Here is a 20147-nt window from a genome sequence, read left to right on the forward strand (position 1 = left end):
TCGATTTTGATTTTAGTTTTTATAGTTTAATCCCAGTCGTCGTATTCTTGAACGGTTTCAGAACCCCCAATTTTCTCTACGCTCTTTACCGCCACCTGTAGGCCTCTAGTACCCACAAGGGGGCGTTATCGCACACTTTGAGAAAGACTGTTTTAAAAAGTTAGAACGTTCTGAATCTTCAAACACAGATAAAAAGTTCTCTTGGTCTGGTACAGGATGGCGACCACTTTTCGGACGATCACGTGTATGCCCAATTTCCTCAATTTTTTTATGATCTTAGATACAGTGCCTCGTCCTATAGGCGTTCTGTTTTCATACTTATTGTTAAACATTTCGCAAACCTCCTCATGTCTAGGAGTTCTGCAACCATGAGATAAGTTAAAAAATAACAAAGCTAGGTATGTATACAAATATTACATCACTGAATTGAATAGATAATAAAAATATCACTAACAAATTTAAAAATATACAGTGTTTTATTAAAAAAAGAAGTTTTATAATTTTATCTCAAAAACTAACACACTAATTTTTGTTCAAATTGATATAGCCATTAAAAAGATTTCTTCATGTTTCCATACATTACGCGCGTACTGTATACCTACATTTATAATTTTGTTGAGTACTGTATACGACCTTCGGCTAGGATATATTTTCTAAGCTGTAGCTTAATATTTGTAGATCTTAATTCCTTTTTTGTTTATTTCTAATTATCTGTTTAATTTAATTGTATACAATGCAAATTTGTGTTCTGAATTATGTAAAGATATTAAAATTGGTGAAATCATTGACAAATAATCTGACGGTTGTTAAATTTTTGACAAAAAAAATTATTATTTTGTTGTTTGTCAATTGATGGTTTAACATTTTTTTCAACATTTTGTTAATTGAATTAATTTTGTTGTACTTTTTGTTATTTATCAATTGATGATTAATTGAAAAGAACCCATTATTTTTTTCCAGCAAATGTTATAAAATGACAAAACCCGAACCTATTAAGGATTTTATTAATTTCCATTATGTTCGAATTACTCCTTCTAAGATGATATTTCAAGAAACAAATTTTAGAACGGATTATCAAGCGAAACTTTCGCTTCAAAATGTAGGAAAATCAAAGGTGATGATAAGAATACTCCAACCAACATCAAAAGTACTAAGTAAGTTTTCTGTGTCAACAAATATTTAATTCAATTTAAAACTTTTTAGGTGTTTCAAATCGAAACTATACCGACTGGTATTGATTTACCACCGGGATTAAAAATAATCAAAACAATTAAAGTGAAAAAATTAGATAGAAATTTTGAAAAAGAATGTTTAATACCAATTTACGTTAATGATTATAAATACGATTTTTTGGCTGTATTGTAAATATTTAATTTAATTTTAATTTTTGCGACTAACTTTAATTTTTATTTAAGGTCACCTCCGTCTAATACAATTACTGTCACACCTAGTGATATTGATTTTGGATTATTAAATATTGGAACTTTACAAGTTTCTCAAACATTAACAATTAGCAACGCAACTGAAAGGGATTTTTCATTTCAAGTTGATTTACGGAGATGCGGAGAGAACGTTATTGTTGAACCAATAAGGGGTAGAGTAAAAGTTTGTATATATCTTTTTTTATTAATTTATTTATGAAAGTATTTTTTACTCTTTCGCATAAATGAAGTATTGTAATTACTAAATTCACTTAACCTAAATATACATTACATTACAATCTGGTCAAGCACGACTATTAAGTAATTTAAATATTATAATTAAATTTACGTGTAGGGTTCCTTAGATGTATGTAGTTTCACGTGGGGGTGAGTTTCTTGAGTTACTGTTCATTCAAGGGTCAGAAAACCAGCCCAATCATTTCATGAACGTTAATATAGAACAGAAAGGTATGTTCCTTATATCCGAAATTTGGAGCCATGGTACTCCGAAAATGAATTCCCTTAAGTACGCGAGGTTGGGACAGTCACAAACAATATGACTTACCGTCTCGTCTTCCATTTCATACCGTCTACAGAGGGGTGTATTCGCCAGCTTCATGTAAAACATATGCTTACGTAACCTACAGTGTCCGGTCAGGGTAGAGCAGAGTTTTCTTAGCAAGGACACCTGCTGCTGTCCCATCCCATCTATCGCAAAAATCTCGATGGGAGATAGAGTTTATCAGCTTCGATGCTGTTAATACAGCACCGAAGCTGATAAACTCCAATAATACAGCTAGTGGTACAAACGATTCCGTCTGTTCGTATGATCATGTCCTTTAATTCCGATGTGTCCCTTTCGGCCCTTTATCATGATGTTGTTGTATACGTTTGCCTCCTCGAGTGATTCCCGATAGGATTCCTCCAACGATGATGTAGTTTGGTGCTTACAGGCCGCCAGCATAGCCTGTTTGCTATTAGTACAGATTACAACGTTTCTGCCGACTTTGGCTGCTATGTTTATAGCAGTTATTTCAACTTGAGCACTCGTGCAATACGGTCCTAACGAAGTGGAAAGTTGCAGCTGGAGATCGAGCGAGAAAATTCCCGCTCCGGAACCTCCTGCTTTAAGGAGGGGTTGTTTACGAACAGCCTCACTCCAGAGCTTGCTCCGGACTATTCCCATTTTAACAACCTGCTTATCATTTACTGATCGCAATCGAAGCAACGCCATCACGGCCACCTCCTTGATAAAAGAATCTAGGGGCAACATGTTCAGCATAGTCTCCATCACAATAGTAGGTGTAGATCTCATAGGTGTGATTAGCAGGCAGGCCAGTCGTTGCAATTGATGCAGCAATTTAGCTTTGTTTAGTGCTGAACGCCAAACTATGGCTCCGTGAGCTACCATGGGTCTTATCACAGAAGTGTAGATCACATTGTAACTTTCCGATTTAGTCCCCAAGTATTCCCAATAGCCCTTCGGCACTGGGTCAGTATAATCGTTGCTTTTTTGGTTTTGCAACTAATGTGTGATGTCCAAGTTAGTCCTTTATCCAAGATAACACCAAGATATTTCACCTCCGGAGCAAAGGTTAATGGATTATTACAGAAATTGGGTGGCGTTAAGTGTCCCAGTTCGTCTGTTTAGTGAAGAGAATAGTCTCAGTCTTTTTAGGATTGACAGAGAGGGTATGTTCTTCACACCATCGTTCAACAAGTTTAAGCGCCTGCTGAATTCTGTAACAAAGAAAATTGACAGGTTCATCTCTTAACAAAATAGCCACGTCATCGGCGTAACCAACTGTGAGTTATTATTGTTTAACTTACGGATCATTAACTATTAAGCACTAGAGAAGCGGTGAGAATACCTCATATGCTCTCTGTACTGTGTGACCTTAGCCTGAACAACTCTGCTTGCTAGCATTGTTTTTATCTAACCCATGATGACCAATGGTACTCTTCGAGATTCCAGTGCCAGATTAATGCTACTAAAGGTGGTTTTGTCAAATGCTCCCTCTATGTCAAGGAAAGTTCCCAGAATAGAAGAACCGCTGCGGATAGCTCTGGTCTTGGAAGAGTAATGTTTGATCGTACTGGCGCCACTTTTGATTTTGCAGTGAGTAGCGTTGTCCGTGACTCACCATCGTTTTCTATACATCAGTGCAGAATCCGTGTAGTTTGATGTTATTGTCTTTTGCAGATTAATGCTACTAAAGGTGGTTTTGTCAAACGCTCCCTCTATGTCAAGGAAAGTTCCCAGAATAGGCTCTTTCGAATCAAGTGCTTCCTCGATGCGCCCCACTACCATGTGTAGGGCGCTATACACAGATTCACCTTTGATATAAGCATGGTGGTGCGAGTGCAAAGGAAACGCTTTAAGTACATTTTCTCTAATGTAATTTTCACATAGTCTTTCAAGTGACTTTAAAAGAAATGATAATCGACAAATTGGTTGAAAAACTTTAGGATCCGTTGGGTCCTTTTTTCCATTCTTTGGTATAAACGTTACTGTAACCTTCCTCCAGCAAATGGGAACGTAGTTAAAGGCTAAGCAGGCTTTAAAAACTCTCATCAAGTGTAATTTCATATACCGTCGGGTCCGGGTGTTTTGAAGCGCTCAAGACTGCCAACGGCCCATTCTACCAATTCGTTCTGTACAACCTGGTTGGGTATCTGCCAGTCCTGGCTAGTAGGAGAGTTGTTAAATTCCACTTGGTGTAGAAATGTTGAAAAATTTTGCAAAAAAACCTGGAAAGTGAACATCCATTAGTAAATGCAACGATCCTTAGCAAAATTGCCATCACACGTTTTTGGAATATCATAACTGTGTCTTTGGCCGCGGGATAGTACTCTGTTTAGGCGTGAGGCCTCAGCAGCACTCTCCAACTCTTCATAAAAACCTTTCCGGGTTCCTTAGATTTTGGTGCAAATTTTTTTTCATTAAGCATTTTTGATGATACAGTAATAGCTAAAAAGATGCATAAAAGCTGTGATGGTTTTCTTTTTATTTATCAGTTTTTATTGGCTCAACATTTTTATATGTTATACCGGGTGTTTAAAAATTGTGTTCGGATATTTTACCCACATATAGTTCTCATCAAGATAAACAAAAAAGTATTAGTAAAGTTATGTCCTAAAATCAATTGTTTCAGAGATATAATTGATTTTACGTTGTTTTTCAATAAAAGAGTAAGAAGCCTCTCTAGTTTGGAGAATTTTACGTCAGCAACAACTGTATCCTTACCATGTTCAACGAGTGCAAGAACTTGTAGCTCCTGACTACGTTTCGAGGAGAGTATTTTGTGAAGTAAGCTTGCACAAAATCCGATATTTCATGCTAGTGTTTTATTCACTGTCGAAGCGGCTTTTACAAAAGAAGAAATTTTGAATTTTCATAACAATCACGTTTGGGCGGATGAAAATCCTCACGCTGTTGTGCAATCAAGAAGTCAGTATAAGTTTTCTGTAAATGTTTGGCTTGGTATACTTGGTGACCTATAGATAGGACCAACGATTCTTCTAATCGCTTAACTGGTGAAACTTATTTGAACTTTCTGCGAAACACCTTGCCGATATTATACGAAGATGTATCTTTCCAGGATAGGTTATAAATATTCGTTCGTAATTTTCTTAATACTGAATTTTATGGTAGATGGATAGGAAGAGGAGGTTTAATAGTTTGGCCACCTAGATCACCTGATTGAAATCCTCTAAACTTTTTTGCATGGGGTTACTTAAAATCATTAGTGTATTCAACTGTTAAGAACTTGGAGGATCTCCAGCAAAGAATAGAAAACACATATGAGACTACTCGCTGAACCGGATTTTGCTGGTTGGAATAAGTGGTCGTGAATTCAAACAGGCAAAGGGTTAAATCTCCAATTACACGTTTTAAATGATTTTACACCGGCTTCCCAAATTCCTCCAAAGTGAGTTGTCAAATGTCACAAAGTTAAAATCGGAAGTCAAAATTGGAACAGCGAAAAACAACGAAATATTGTATGCTAAGAGGGGAATTTCTTTCTAATTATTTTAAAACGTTTTGTAGAAATAAGGGTATTAGGCTAGAGTATACGATGTTACATATTTCTCAAGAAAATGGTACATCATAGAGGATGAACAGAACTCTTTTGAACAAGGTTAGAACCAAATTTGCAGAAACAAATTTACCAAGAGAATTATGGGGTGAAGCTATCCAATGCTCAGCGTATGAGTTGGTACACAAGATGGTACAAGAAAAATGATTTATTGAAATTGAGAGTTTTTGGAAGCCAAGCATGGTCAATAATATTGCCAAAGGAAAATAAATTAGAAAAACGTGTTCAACCATGTATAATGGTAGGATACACAGGAGCAGGATATAGATTATGGAATTATGAGAAGAACGAGATTATATGTTCACGAGATGTAGAATTTAATGAAAATCAGACGAATTACAATTAAATTGTAAATAAAATGAATAAGCAAATAAGTATACAAAGTGAAGAAGAACTCAGGAGACAAAACGAGGTAGAAAGATAAATGCTCCAAAATATCTTAGTGAATGTGAAGTCTATACTGCATATTGCTTAATATCTTCAGATAAGAATGATTCTGTAGAATACAAAGAGGCAGTAAATTGTAAGTAATGGAAACAAGCCATTCAAAAGGAATTAAATTCTCTTGAAAATTTAAAAGCCTTGTCAGAGGCACAATTGCCAAAAGGAAAGAAGGCTATCCAAACAAGATGGGTGTTCAGAACAAAATAGGATGGAACAAAAAAAAACTGGTAGCAAGAGGGTTTCAGTTACAGAATGAGAATCCGTTTGAACCAAATTATTCGCCTGTTGCTCGGATGTCTACAATAAGGTTAATATTGTCAATGGCAGTGAAAAGGATTACGAAGTAAGACAGCTGGACGTTCCCACAGCTTTTTTGAATGGAAAGTTGGAAAGTGATATTTATCTTTATGCACCAAGGGGATTAAATACCAATTCACAGATATTAAAATTGAACAGAGCTTTGTATGGTTTGAAAGAGTCACCCAAGATTTGGAATGATACGTTCAATAATTTTGCAATAAAAAATAAGTTTGAGAGATCAAAACATGATTGTTGTCTGTATGTTAGTGAGAAGGTTTCGATTTTGATTTATGTATCATCCACATGTTGGTAATTGGAAATAGCAAAAATGTTAAAGATATATATAATGTTAAAATATCAAACAAAATTTATAGAAAAACTTTTAAATAAATTTGAGATGACAGAATGCAAAGAAAAAGAAACACCAATGGAAAAAGGTTTTCAATATAATCCGCAAAGTAATACAGTTAATGTACCTTTTAGAAAATTGATAAGAAGTCTAATGTACATATCAACAACAACTAGACCTAACATAACGTTTTCGGTGTAATATTTAAATAGATTTCTTGATAAACCAGCAGAAGATCTTACGTTATCTACAAAAAACAGAAGAACTAGAATTGACTTATTATAAAAACGAATACAGCAGTTTGCAACTAGAAGGATATTCTGATGCCAACTGGGGAACTGACTTGAATGATAGAAAAAGTGTTAGCGGATATGTAACATTGTGTGGAGGAAATTCAGTAGCTTGGTTTAGCAAGAAACAGAACTGTGTAGCATTATCAACGGCCGAGGCCGAGTATGATTAGATTTAAATGACCTAAAAATGATAAATTATATAGTATTATATTGCGATAACAGAAGATCTATATTGATGTCAAAAAGTCATAAAAATCCAAAACGCGCTAAGCACATCGATATTAAAAATCATTTTTTGAGAGATTAGTTTCAAAACGAGAAATTCAAATTAATTATGTGTCAACGGATCAGAATCTGGCGGACATATTAACGAAGCCATTAGTTAAAGACATATTTATAAATCATAGAAATAAGATTATAAGATACAATTCTCATGTTTAGTAAAAAACATTTCAAATTGAGGAGGAATGTTAGAAATAGAATAAGATAATTTAGTATTTTTGTTATGTAACAGTTGGTAGTATTGTGTATTGGTGGTTAGAATCCAAGTCGTAGACAATGTCGGTTGTAAGAGTTCATATATTTTCGAATAATAAAGTTATGTTAATTGGAACTGTGATTTATTAAATAAAAGTGTTGGGGAAGTAAATAAAAATAACAACCGGTTGCTTGTGTCTGTCTATTTTAGGTACCGGCCATCGTTGGGTGTAAAAATCGTCTACGTATAATTTACATAGTCTGATCTTGCAACCAACAACCTTCTACTATAAAAATTTATTTTGTTTTTGTTGGTGGCAATAACATGGCCTATAAAACGTGTTGTCGAATGTGTCCTATGTTTAGGGTTGCCATATTTCCAGTGTAGTAAACCGGTGTATGAGAAAAAGGTGGGGAACGACTAACGTAGTCCAGTTTACGCCCTAAGAATGATTTTTCATTTTTAAATTATAAAATACGGGTTTAAGCATAGTTTTGACCAAACTATGAACATTATTTTTTTAACAACTATTTTATAAACAATGTTTACTTGGTAAAAGGAACGAAAATTTAAATTAACAACGAAATCAAGTTTTTTATTACTTACTACTTTTTATTACAATCAATAGAACTCCAGTCTGAGATTATTTTGGAGACTCCAGAATAACTCTTTAACATATCCTAAAACTAAAAGTATGTAAGCGTATTTGTAGCTATCTGAAATTAAAGTGGACTGTTTGAAAAAAGTTAAAACCACTCATATTTCTCGGAGGATTTGGCAGCTTTGAGAAGGTCTTGTTGGCCTTGAACGTAGCTATGGAACTCGATACAAGTTTTATTAAAATTATATTGGCAGATCAAAATGTTTTGAACAGTTTCAACTGAGAGCCGGTTGCGTTCGTCAGTTCACTGGTTTGACATCATAGAAAACACTCTTTCCACGTTCGCATTGTGAGCTGGTATTGAAAAAACATATTCACACATTTTCAAAAAGTGGGAGTATTGGCTTTTGTCCATAGTATTGAAATACTTGACCCACTTTTCACTCGAGCTTAAATCCTTCCACTTACTTTCTTCTTTGTCTTGCTTGTCTTTTAACAGTGTGATATTGTTTTTAAGACAAGAAAATTGGTCGAAAACTTCACTTTCTAGGAAGGATATTTTCTTGCCGGTAAAGTAAGCATGGGTGTTTTCGATTTGTTTTTATTCAGGAACCATTGTGGTCCAATGTGGTCCATTCAAATGTGGCCAAGTGCTGGAGGGACTCACTCCATTTTCTCAAATAACCATGGGCAGTCTGGAAAAAGTCCTTGCATTCTTCTACGAACTTATCTCTGACAGTTTTATCTTCTTTGTCTTCGATTTGTTTAGTTTTCAGGCCAATGAACAGGGATTCTTCTCGTTCCTTCACACTCTTCAAAGTCTCGTCCAATATTAATTTGACTTCAATCACAGAAATTTTTGAAGACTCAATTCTCTTTATTTTTCGGTGGAACAATAATAGCTGGTTGTGAAGGAACCAGAGATAGGTCTCACTCAGTGAGTTAGAAAAAAATCTACAAGCAATTTTGGAGACTTTTCCTGGCTTAGAAAATATGATTTCAAAGCTTCCCATAGGTTTAATATACGCTCAACAGCAGGCATGAGTGATACCCATCTTGTCCTTGAGTGGTACAGTAACTGTTTGTAAGTTATGCCAACAAACTCACAGAAACTTTTAAGTTCTTCAGTTCTGATGGTATAGATTGAGAAATAGTTGAACAGTTTGACAACTATTGTTTCAACATCAACAGCAAGGACATCAGCTGCACAAGAAACTGTATTGTGCAATATGTGTGCAGGACACCCAATTCCTTCTAGCTCTTTTTTCAAAACATCTTCCAGTTTGTGGAAAATGTTGTTCACTCCTCTGCGGTTCACCCCTCCGAAATTAGTATTTGTGTTATCACCACAAAACGAAGAGCACTTGTCTAGAGGAAGGTTTGCATCAGTTAGGCTTGTTAAACAATAGTTTGTTATTGTATCTGATGTTTCATCTTTTAATGAGGAAATTTTGATGATTTTACTTGTAATACCTGAATCTTCTTTAAAATATTGAATGATTAGCGGAAAGATTTTTTCTGCTTTGTGGTTGCTAGCGTCGGTTGATATCCCATAAAATGGGATTTGTTCAAGTTCTGATACACAAGTACTAACTGAATGAGGAGCAAGTACGTTGTTAATTAGCGCTGTGGCTTTAGTACGTGCCGTAGATTGTTTGGCTGCAATTTTAGAATCTGAATACATTGTTGGATTCAGCTTATTTGAACAATCAACTGACTTGAACGAATGGTGATGTTTAACAATATGATATGCTGTGGTTAGCTCGGCAGCAGTTACCAAAACATCTTCTTTGGAATTCTTCTTTACAAAGAAATCAGCGATCGGCTTAGAAGAGGTTGCGTCCTGCATACCTTTTTTATGTTTGTTTGTTTTTAGGTGGTCTAATAAATCAGCTCTACCACCATGACTTATGAAAATATAGCCGTTGCAGAATGAGCAGTATGCTTCTTCCTCATTCCTTCCCTTCTTAATAAAAGTCCACTCTTCAGAATACTCATCGCGGAAGTGACACTTTCGTTTCGGCATTGTTCACACCCACACGGAAAATGAATCACACAATCACACTGAATAAGCACAGTATAATAGTAAGCAGCTTTTAAAACGTGAAAACACCAACCATCACCTATCAGTATGAATGATGAACTGGTGCGGAGGTTGTTGTGTACAGTATGCTGTCTGCACGGCCGGGCGCCAGTAGTTGCCAACCTCACGCGTGAAATTTCCCTAAAATCTATTGAAAACTCCCCTACTTCTAGAACGGGACCTCATATTTTTAAAACCGGTACAATACCATGTCCCGAAGAGCTTTTTCGGGACACTGGGACTTTGATGACAAAACCGGTGACAGTCCCGGAAAACCGGGACGTATGGCAACCCTACCTATGTTCTAATTTTTACCAAAAGAATGGAGGATTTAGATCCATTTCGTTATGAATGAATATCGCGGGTAAGCCAAAGTCTCGTCAATCTCCACCAAATCCAACCGAACAGTAGTCAACGGACATCACGGTACGACGGATGTGCGTCGTACCGTGATAGCGACCTTGACCCAGACTACAAGAAGAAAGTGTAAACAGTGATGGCAGTGACAATTCTCTAAAAACGGCAACATTTTTGTGGCAAGTGAGGTTACTGAAACAGGTGATTCATCGAAAGGAAGAAAGCGGATTAAGATCTCTAGTTAGTGGAAATGGAGTGTAAAGAAGACAGCAAGAAATAGTGGAAAAGCATATATAAATAGTGTTAAGAAACAAATTGAGGCAAAAAGGCGGGGTGGCAGATGTGAATGCAGAAAGCAGTGCTATGAGAAATTTACAGAGTTAGGCGTTTCAAAATATTAGAAGGATTTTATAAGAACGCTGATAAAAATGTTCAGAATGCTTATTTAAGTGGTCTTGTAACCGCTTCTGAAGTAAAAAGAAGAAGAAAGTGGATAGAAAACAAGGAATCTTACAATCGAAATTATACTTTTATGTACACTATTGAAATAGGAACCAAAAAGGAGCAGATTTGGGGCACAGCGTTTTGTAATCCGCATTCAATTCATAAATCTCGAATTCAACGTATAGCAAAAGAGTGCTATTTCCTCTTCGAAAATACCTTTACTCGTGAAGTCAAAGTCAGAAGAAATATTTGCCTGCTGAATTAAATGTGAAAACAATGCATGAAATGTATGTGTGAAAACTATAAATTGTTGAAGGAAAATAAGCCTAAAGTTACTTATGATTATTACTATCGATATTTTACTGAAAGATATAATATTTCATTTGGTGCACCCTGGACTGATACCTGCTCTGTATGCGATAATCGTAAGCGTTTGCCTGCTCCGTGGCTCAATAACGAGATCAGAGATCTTATGCGTAAGCTCAACATGGCTAAGATCCTTCTTCGCTGAAACGCTTCCAATATTAATAGAGAAAACTACCGCGTTCTACGGAACCTCTGTAACCACCGATGCAGAAATGCCAAAAAACTTACATTTATCAGAAGTTATCTTACACAACACCAAAAACGTTTTGGAGGACCATGCGTTCTCTTGGCGTAATTGAAACTCCTTCCTCCCATAGCTTTGATTGTAATTCGTTAGGTGCATATTTTGCCAATTCGCCCATTATTCTTGACGAATCAATCAAGAAATCAACATTGCTCACTATCAGTGGTTCTGCTCTCGTCAATTCTCGGTTTTCCTTCACCATGTTAGATGAGTCTCAGGTTCGGGACGCTCTTGCAAAAACGCGCTCTACAAGTGTTGGCACTGATGATGTTAGTGTTAGGCAACTCCTTCTCATCTTGGACATAATCTACCATTACTTCATATCTTTAATTTCACCATAGAGTCTTCGACCTTTCCTGCAATTTGGAAATAGGCCTGCGTTGTTCCCATTCCTAAGTTTAAGTGCCCTACTCGCCTAAGTGATTTTCGGCCAATATCGATACTTTCCGTATTATCTAAGGGACTTGAACGCTTGGTGTACAATCAAGTGCAGGATTACCTTGATGAGCATAAACTAAGTACAGACTATCAATCTGGTTTCCGACCAGGCCACAGTACCACATCGGCACTCATCAAGGTTACTGATGATATTAAGCGTAACTGTGACGATCGACGAATAACCTTGTTAGTTTTGCTGGACTTCAGCAAGGCATTTGATGCTGTGGATCATAGCCTACTGGTGTCGTCTCTGTCTGCTATGGGATTTGCCCCTGAGTGCCTTACTTGGTTTAGGTCATAAGTTGTCAAGTCAAGGTCAATGTTATACATCTCACCAATACGGTCAAAAACTTGGGGGTGACAATGGACTCAGCGCTGTCTTGGCGGTGTCAAATTCAGTCTGTCTGTAGGAAGGTCTATTTTTGTTTTCATTCCTTGCGTAAACTTGGTTGTTTCCTTCCCCTTGCTGTCCGTCGTAATCTTTGTTACTCATTAATACTGCCCCACATAGATTATGCTGATGCGGTGTATCCCGACCTAGCAATTGCCCTCCGTAACAAATTGGAAAGACTGCAAACAATTGCCTACGCTTTATTTTTGACCTGAGTAAGTACGACCATGTGACGCAATATCGAAATCACCTTCGTATGTTGACTGTCGAAAAGCGCAGATCCTTCCGTATACTGACTACATTATATAAAATACTTTCTTCTCGGACCCCAGTATACTTGTACACGAACTTTCAATTCATGTCGTCTCGTGGTCTGCCTACTAGAGCACAGTCTGATACCTTACTCATATTTCCCATTCATCGCACCGAGAGATATCATGGATCTTTCACGGTGCAGGCTATAAAGCTTTGGAATAGTTTACCCACGGAAATACGCAACACTCGGAGTTTTCTAGCTTCTCTTCTCTTTTCCTTTTTTTTTTTCTTTTCTCTTTTTTTTTCTTCTCTCTATCAACTGTACTCGTTGTGTTTCTTCTTTTTTTTTTCCTTTTGCTCTGCTCTTTTTCTTCTTTTTACTTAAATGTTGAATTATTTAATAATGCCATATTGATTATTTTTTTTACATACATTGCTGGTTGGGTCTTTTGGAAGACATCGCTCTTGGCGATAAACTGACCTTTTGTCAACATACACTATTAATTAATTCATTTATGTATACATATATATTATTTTTCTCCTGTATAAGTATTGATAACTATATATCTAATGATGTTAGATCGTTGTATATTCTTACGGACAAGTGTGGCGGCCAGAATAAGAACTCCGCAATGATTCCTTTTTTAATGGCACTTGTTCGAATTGGTAGATTCTCTACAATCATTCATCATCTTCTGGAACCTGGCCATAGTTTTATACTGGCTGACAGGGACTTTGTAAAAATTGAAAAAAAGAAACGTTCCAGAAGAAGAGTTGTTAAAAAGAAGCCGTTTACGTTATCAAAGTATAGGATTTTCAAATATGATCAAGTCCATTGCGATAAGGTTTACGTAAGCCCATGTCATAATGACACAATGTTGAAGCGATACGCGCTTCTAAAAGACAAAGCATTATCTTAAGTGACGTACCACTGGCATACGGTGCACCTTTGACCATAAAATCATCCAAGTACGAGAGCATCATACCGATTGTACAATGATTTGTGCCCAATGAATTTCTCCATTTTTATGAAAATCTTATACAGACTGCGGACCTAACTGGTGGTAGTGATTCAGAATAGAATTTATGAAATACTTATCTGCGGTTATACTAGCAGGTAAGTATTTCGGTAATACAGGAAAACTTTTACTACAAAAGTTGTAGCAAATTGTACCCGTAACACAATGGTCTGTAAAGTTTTTGCTCCCAGATGCATCAATGTGGAGAGTTTTTCAAAAATATGAAAATTAGAAGAGTGTTAAAAAGATCGGTATCCGGAGCATGATACAGAAAAACTTTTATTACAAAAGTTGTAGCAAATTGTACTCTTAACACAATGCTCTGTAACATTTTTGCTCCCAGATGCATCAATGTGGAAAATTTTTCAAAAATATGAAAATTAGAAGAGTGTTAAATAAAATCAGTATCCGCAGCATGATACAGAAAAACTTTTACAATAAAAGTTGCAGCAAATTGTACCCTTAACACAATGGTCTGTAACATTTTTGCTCCCAGATGCAATAATGTGGAGAATTAGTCCCAAGGTGAGGTTTCTTGTGTTGTAACCGATATAGATGTTATTGGTCCATACTTTTTCCAAGACGATAACTGAATTCTTCCTACCTGAACTAAGAAGAAGACGTATTCCTATGCAGCAAGTTGAGTTTCAGCAGGACGGGGCCACTGTTCACACATCAAGAATGTCAATGGAAGCTATTCGGAGTCATTTCCCTATTTGGTAACATTAGTTGGCCTCCTCGGTAACCAGACCTGTCGATGTACGACTACTTTTTGTGGGGTTACCTCAAGTCACGTGTATACGAGCGTGAACCACGCACACTAGAAGAACTAAAGGAAGCAGTTCGTGTGGAAGTTTAAAAACAAATTAAAAATAAAAAATCAACAGAGCAATGTTGGAGAGAGTGGAAGCCAACTTCCGAGAGCGACGTGAAACGTGCATCCCTGAAAACGGCTGTCACCTGAGAGATGTTGTTTGAGTATTATTCCTTAAATAAAATTTTTTATGAAGCACAAGTAACAATATATTGTTTTTTCAAAAACGCCCGTCCTTTATGCCTCGCCCTTTATAACAGTCAGTTTGTATGAAAATCTGTTCGTTAGAATAAAAAATAATTAAAATCGGGTCATAGCATCAAAATGGAAATTTGTGTTAATTTTCATTTTGGTTATTATGTTTGAATACAGTATTTTAGAAGATATCACAAAACTAAATTTGGAGTCAATGTTGATCCAGTTTTAATCAATTTCATTTAAATTTAGCTCACACCACTTAACTACATTTTATAATTAAATAAGTTTCCTATTTGTTATTCGTTAAATTAAAGTAGGCTTTACTCTAAGCAAATATATTGGCTTTACTTAGAACACAAAGAAAAGAATATGTAACTGATTAAACAAAACGTTATATATATTATTTAGTCCACACGACACGTGTGACACTTCTTTCTTCTTCCGATGATGCACACCGACTTCTTTTAGTTCGTACATACGGTCTCCACACGCCATCTATTGTCGTTCGCCAACATATTTTAAATTCATTTTAAATTTTAGGGTCATCAATCTTACCAAGTAATCGTCCGAGTCGTAACTGTAATCGATGTAGATATCGAATACATTATTTATGTAAAATGTGCATTTCAATACATTCCGGTTCGAATAAAAGGTAAGGTGATCTTTCCCAAAATGGAAGTAATTCATCCGAATGCAACAGAAACATTTACTTGTTTAATATTTCCACCTACATATTATGGAATACAATGTTCTATAAATTTATTTATAAGAAATTATAGTGCTACTGGATACATGTTTGGCACCTTTGGTGATATTTTGGATAAATATATAGTTGAGTATTTCTTTTAAAGAGTTAAATCATTCCAGATTGCTTAATTTATTTTTTGTTCTTTTAGGAAATTGACAAAGCTCGAATTGAGCGTATGGATTTTAAATTTTTTGATATGACGCCATCAGATGGGGTTTTTCAAAGTAACGAAACTCGAGTTTTTAAATTTACGTAATTTAATCTCTTAAAACGCGAATTTTAATTGTATTAATTTGTATTATTTCTTTAGTTTCAGTCCATTTCAGATTGATAAAAACACAAAGAACATACCATATTTTTTCTGTAAATATGTAATGTTTAGATTCCTTTGCGACCATTATTTTGGACCAACCGCAGATGTGGAAGGAACATTTCAAAGTTCATATTCGAACGTAGCTTTTTGTAGGAATGTAGCAAGTTCACGCTGCAATACATTTCGTAAATTAAAATTTAATTTAAGTATAAATGTATTTTAATTTATCTTTTTCAGGGCGAGATTCTGTATCAATTTATATTTTTTCTAAAGAAAAATCGCACCATTTTTCTGTTACTCAAACCGTAAGTATTTTTCATTTCTTATAAAAGATTTATTTCTTACTTTATTTAATTGTGATAAGGACGATAACTACACAAGATTTTATTTATACGGTACGGCCGAACCACCATCAGTTAAAATAATTCCAGATTCATTGATAATCGAAAATATTACTATAAACATGAGAGAAACAAGAGTAATTGAATTAAAAAACAATTCAAAAAATCTTCCGATTATATTTCGTTATAAGAAAATACCCTTTATTTTTTTGGAGTCGGAATATTTTCACGTAAAGTCATTGGGGTCGATTCAAATTTCCGTTCACATCGCACCGAAGCGTTTAGGAAGAATTAATACACACCTAGAATTCGATTTAATGTATTACAATAACAACGAACTCAAAGTTATTGGTGAAACAAAAATTAACATTGAATACAATGTGTCTATAATTAGCAAAAAATTAAAAAAATACTCCATTTCGAGTTTAAAGCCGATTACTTTAAGAGATAAAATTAAATCCGTTACCTTAAGTAATTTATTCCATATCGAGAAGAATAACGATTATTACAATACTTTTATTCGAAGAAAACAATTTATAAAATCGAAGTCGATGGTTTCTTTTAGTGGTAATGAAGAATATGACGTTACGGATATGAGGAAGGTGGTTTGTAAAGATTTAAAGTTGAGTAAATGTGGGAAACTGGTGCTAAATGAAAAAATTAAAAGAAATATGTTCTTTTTCCCGTTAACTCCGCAAGAAATGGCTAATGTTGTTGTACTTCCTCCGGTTATAAAAACACCACGGGTAAGAATAACTTTAAAGTTAAAACCATTTTTTTTAATAGTATTGTATTACACTATGTAACACTAAAAATTTCCGGATATCTCGAATAATGATCGTGTTAGGCGCATGTAATATGCATAAAAAATCTAGGGCAGAAACTTATTGTATTCAATTATTGCTTTAATTAACTTCAAAAGATATTAATGGTGGTATAACAATAACTGATTTATTAAACTAAAACTAACACTAGCACTATCACAAGAACTAACACTAGACCTAGAATCGTGCGTTTTTTGAAAAAATGTTTGACGTTTCGGATGTCATGTTGCAACCTTCTTCAGAAACAAGTTCGAAGAGACGAATTCGTTTAAAATTTGTCAATAAATACATGAAAAGTTAATTAATAACTAATTAGAGTCTAATTGTCAACTAAGTTGTTTTGTCAAATCCGGGTGGAGAAGGCTTCGTTGAGTTCACCAACATCTTCCATGTCCGGCTGAGTTCCCAGCCATCTTCTCTATTCATGTTATTCCCATGTCGATGAATCTCTATCGCCTCTCTCGTCAAACTTTGGAAGTAATGTCCGTTTCTTGCTAGCACTTTGGTTTTTTCGAACTCTATGCTGTGTCCTCCTTTGTGGCAATGCTCTGCGACTGCAGATTGTTGGATGTTCCTTAGTCGGACGTCTCTTTCGTGTTCCTTGATGCGGCACTCGATGTTACGTCCAGTTTGGCCAACATAATATTTCCCGCAACTGCAAGATAGCCGGTAGACTCCCGCTCCCTTTAATGGGGTTAGTTTGTCTTTGGCTATCGGAAGAGCGTTTTATATTTTGCTGACCGTACCGTATCGTACCACGATATCATTCTTCTTCAGACTCCTCGCAATTCGCTCCGTCACACCTGAAACATAAGGAAGGCAGATAAAACCGGCTGATGTCGTACTTACCGAGTCATCCTTCTGTTTGTGTGGTTTGGTGGCTCGTCGGATATCTCTCATCGTGTAGCTATTCTTCTGCAGCACATCTTCTAGGAATCTTTCTTCTTTTCTTAGGTTCTCTTTATCGCATATCCTCTCTGCTCGCTGGAATAAGGCTTGAATCACGGACCTCTTCTGTTGTGGGTGGTGGTGGGATGAAGTCTGCAGGTACCTATTCGTATGTGTCTTCTTTCGATATACTCCCAGTTCCATGCCCCCATCCGTCTTCCTAGTGACTAACACATCCAGGAATGGCAACTGTTTTGCATTTTCTGTTTCCATGGTAAATTCTGTTTTCCAGATTACGAAAGTGTCATCGACGTAACGGAGCCATAGCTTCGGTTTCCAAGGACTCTTCTTTAGCGCTTCCTCTTCAAACATCTCCATGAAAAAATTGGCTATCACAGGAGACAGAGGTGATCCCATGGCTGCTCCTTCGCATTGCTCGTATAATTCCCCCTTCCAGCTGAAATATGTCGACGATAGGCAGTATTCCACTAGTCCTGGGACATGGGCAAACCGTCCGGGATGAGTTTCTTCCGAAGACCATCCACGGCATCCTTGACTGGTACACTGGTGAATAGAGATTCCACGTCAAAACTTACCAGCATATCCTGAGGGTCTAGCTTCATACTCCTAATTGATTCTACAAAATGTGTGGAATCTCTGACATATGATTCTGTTTTACCTGTAAAAGGAGACAGAATCTTGGAAAGGTGTTTTGCTAGTTGATAGGTGGCACTGTTATGGCACTGACAATAGGGCGTAGTGGGACGTCTGGTTTATGGATTTTGGGTAATCCATATATCCTTGGTGGTACTGGAGTCTGTACGAATAAGCTATTCTGTTGATCTGCTGGGATTTCTGTGGATTTTACCAGTAACCACGGTCGCGTTCCCCTTGTCCGCTGGTAGAATGATAATGTCTGGTTTTTCCCTTATCGTTCGTAGTGCTCTTCTTTCGTTTATTGTTAAGTTTTATTTTTGGTGGCTTTGCTGTTTTAAGCACTCTCGCTATGTCTTGACGAATTTCCTCTGCTTTCACTGCAGGTATTCTGCGAATAGCCGCTTCCACTTCACTTATAATTTCTTCTTTGGGAACCCTCTTTGGAGCGACTGCATAATTTAAGCCTTTGGTGAGTACTTTAGTTTCCTCCTCTGTTAATGGGACGCTTGATCGGTTGATGACGACTGTTTCAATTGGCAAACCACGACCCACAACAGAAGAGGTCCGTGATTCTAGCCTTATTCCAGCGAGCAGAGAGGATATGCGATAAAGAGAACCTAAGAAAAGAAGAAAGATTCCTAGAAGATGTGCTGCAGAAGAACGGCTACACGATGAGAGATATCCGACGAGCCACCAAACCACACAAACAGAAGGATGACTCGGTAAGTACGACATCAGCCGGTTTTATCTGCCTTCCTTATGTTTCAGGTGTGACGGAGCGAATTGCGAGGCGTCTGAGGAAGAATGATATCGTGGTACGATACGGTACGGTCAGCAAAATACAAAACGCTCTTCCGATAGCCAAAGACAAACTAACCCCATTAAAGGGAGCGGGAGTCTACCGGCTATCTTACAGTTGCGGGAAATATTACGTTGGCCAAACTGGACGTAACATCGAGTGCCGCATCAAGGAACACGAAAGAGACGTCCGACTAAGGAAGATCCAACAATCTGCAGTCGCAGAGCATTGCCACAAAAGAGGACACAGCATAGAGTTCGAAAAAACCAAAGTGCTAGCAAGAAACGGGCATTACTTCCAAAGATTGACGAGAGAGGCCGCACATGGAAGATGTTGGTGAACTCAAGGAAGCCTTCTCCACCCGGATTTGACAAAACCACTTAGTTGACAATTAGACACTAATTAGTTATTAATTACCTTTTCATGTATTTATTGTCAAATTTTAAACGAATTCGTCACTTTGTACTTGTTTCCGAAGAAGGTTGCAACATGGCATCCGAAACGTCAAACATTTTTTCAAAAAACGCAAGGCTTAAACCGAATGATTCTAGGTCTAGTGTTAGTTCTTGTGATAGTGCTACTGTTAGTTTTAGTTTAATTAATATCGGCCGTGAAAGCCTTCGTATTTATAATAACTGATTTATTTTGCGCAAGCTCAACAGGTGTTTAAGATTAGAGTTAAGTGTATACAGGTGTCTCCCCGTTGAGTTGCATAACGTCGTAGGGTTATTCCTAGTATAAGAAAATGATTATAATCGCGTGATAATCCAAGCGGTCTGTGGTCTTTCATTAACCCTAGGATGCATAAATCGGGCCGTTAGTCTACTAGTTACTATAGAGCAAGTTTCAACTTGTTCATTACAGTGTAGCGATCCGCAGATCTATTCAAATTTTGTTAATTAATTATTGATATTTTTATTCATTCTCGAATAGAGGGGATCGTTGCTCGACTCATCCTTCCCTTCCTTTTCTTTTGTCTAAT

At 36.5% G+C, this 20147-nt stretch overlaps 1 protein-coding gene across 2 annotated transcripts in view; it reads left to right on the forward strand.

Annotated features, from left to right (window-relative positions):
- Positions 1–853: 853 nt before the first annotated feature.
- Positions 854–20147, forward strand: part of LOC111420991 (cilia and flagella-associated protein 47-like) — a 47434-nt gene continuing 28140 nt past the window's right edge. Inside the window, exons 1-8 of one of the 2 annotated variants that reach the window (XM_071196758.1) lie at positions 854–1147; positions 1204–1361; positions 1416–1605; positions 15136–15426; positions 15492–15595; positions 15654–15841; positions 15894–15961; positions 16021–16743. In XM_071196758.1, coding sequence (XP_071052859.1) covers positions 974–1147; positions 1204–1361; positions 1416–1605; positions 15136–15426; positions 15492–15595; positions 15654–15841; positions 15894–15961; positions 16021–16743 — 1896 coding nt within the window. In that variant the 5' untranslated portion in view covers positions 854–973. Of the gene's footprint in view, positions 1148–1203; positions 1362–1415; positions 1606–15135; positions 15427–15491; positions 15596–15653; positions 15842–15893; positions 15962–16020; positions 16744–20147 lie in introns of those variants that run through there. The other variant, XM_071196759.1, reaches the window with a different exon arrangement.

This window comes from Onthophagus taurus, chromosome 6 (genome assembly GCF_036711975.1).
Source record: "Onthophagus taurus isolate NC chromosome 6, IU_Otau_3.0, whole genome shotgun sequence".
NCBI lineage: Eukaryota > Metazoa > Arthropoda > Insecta > Coleoptera > Scarabaeidae > Onthophagus > Onthophagus taurus.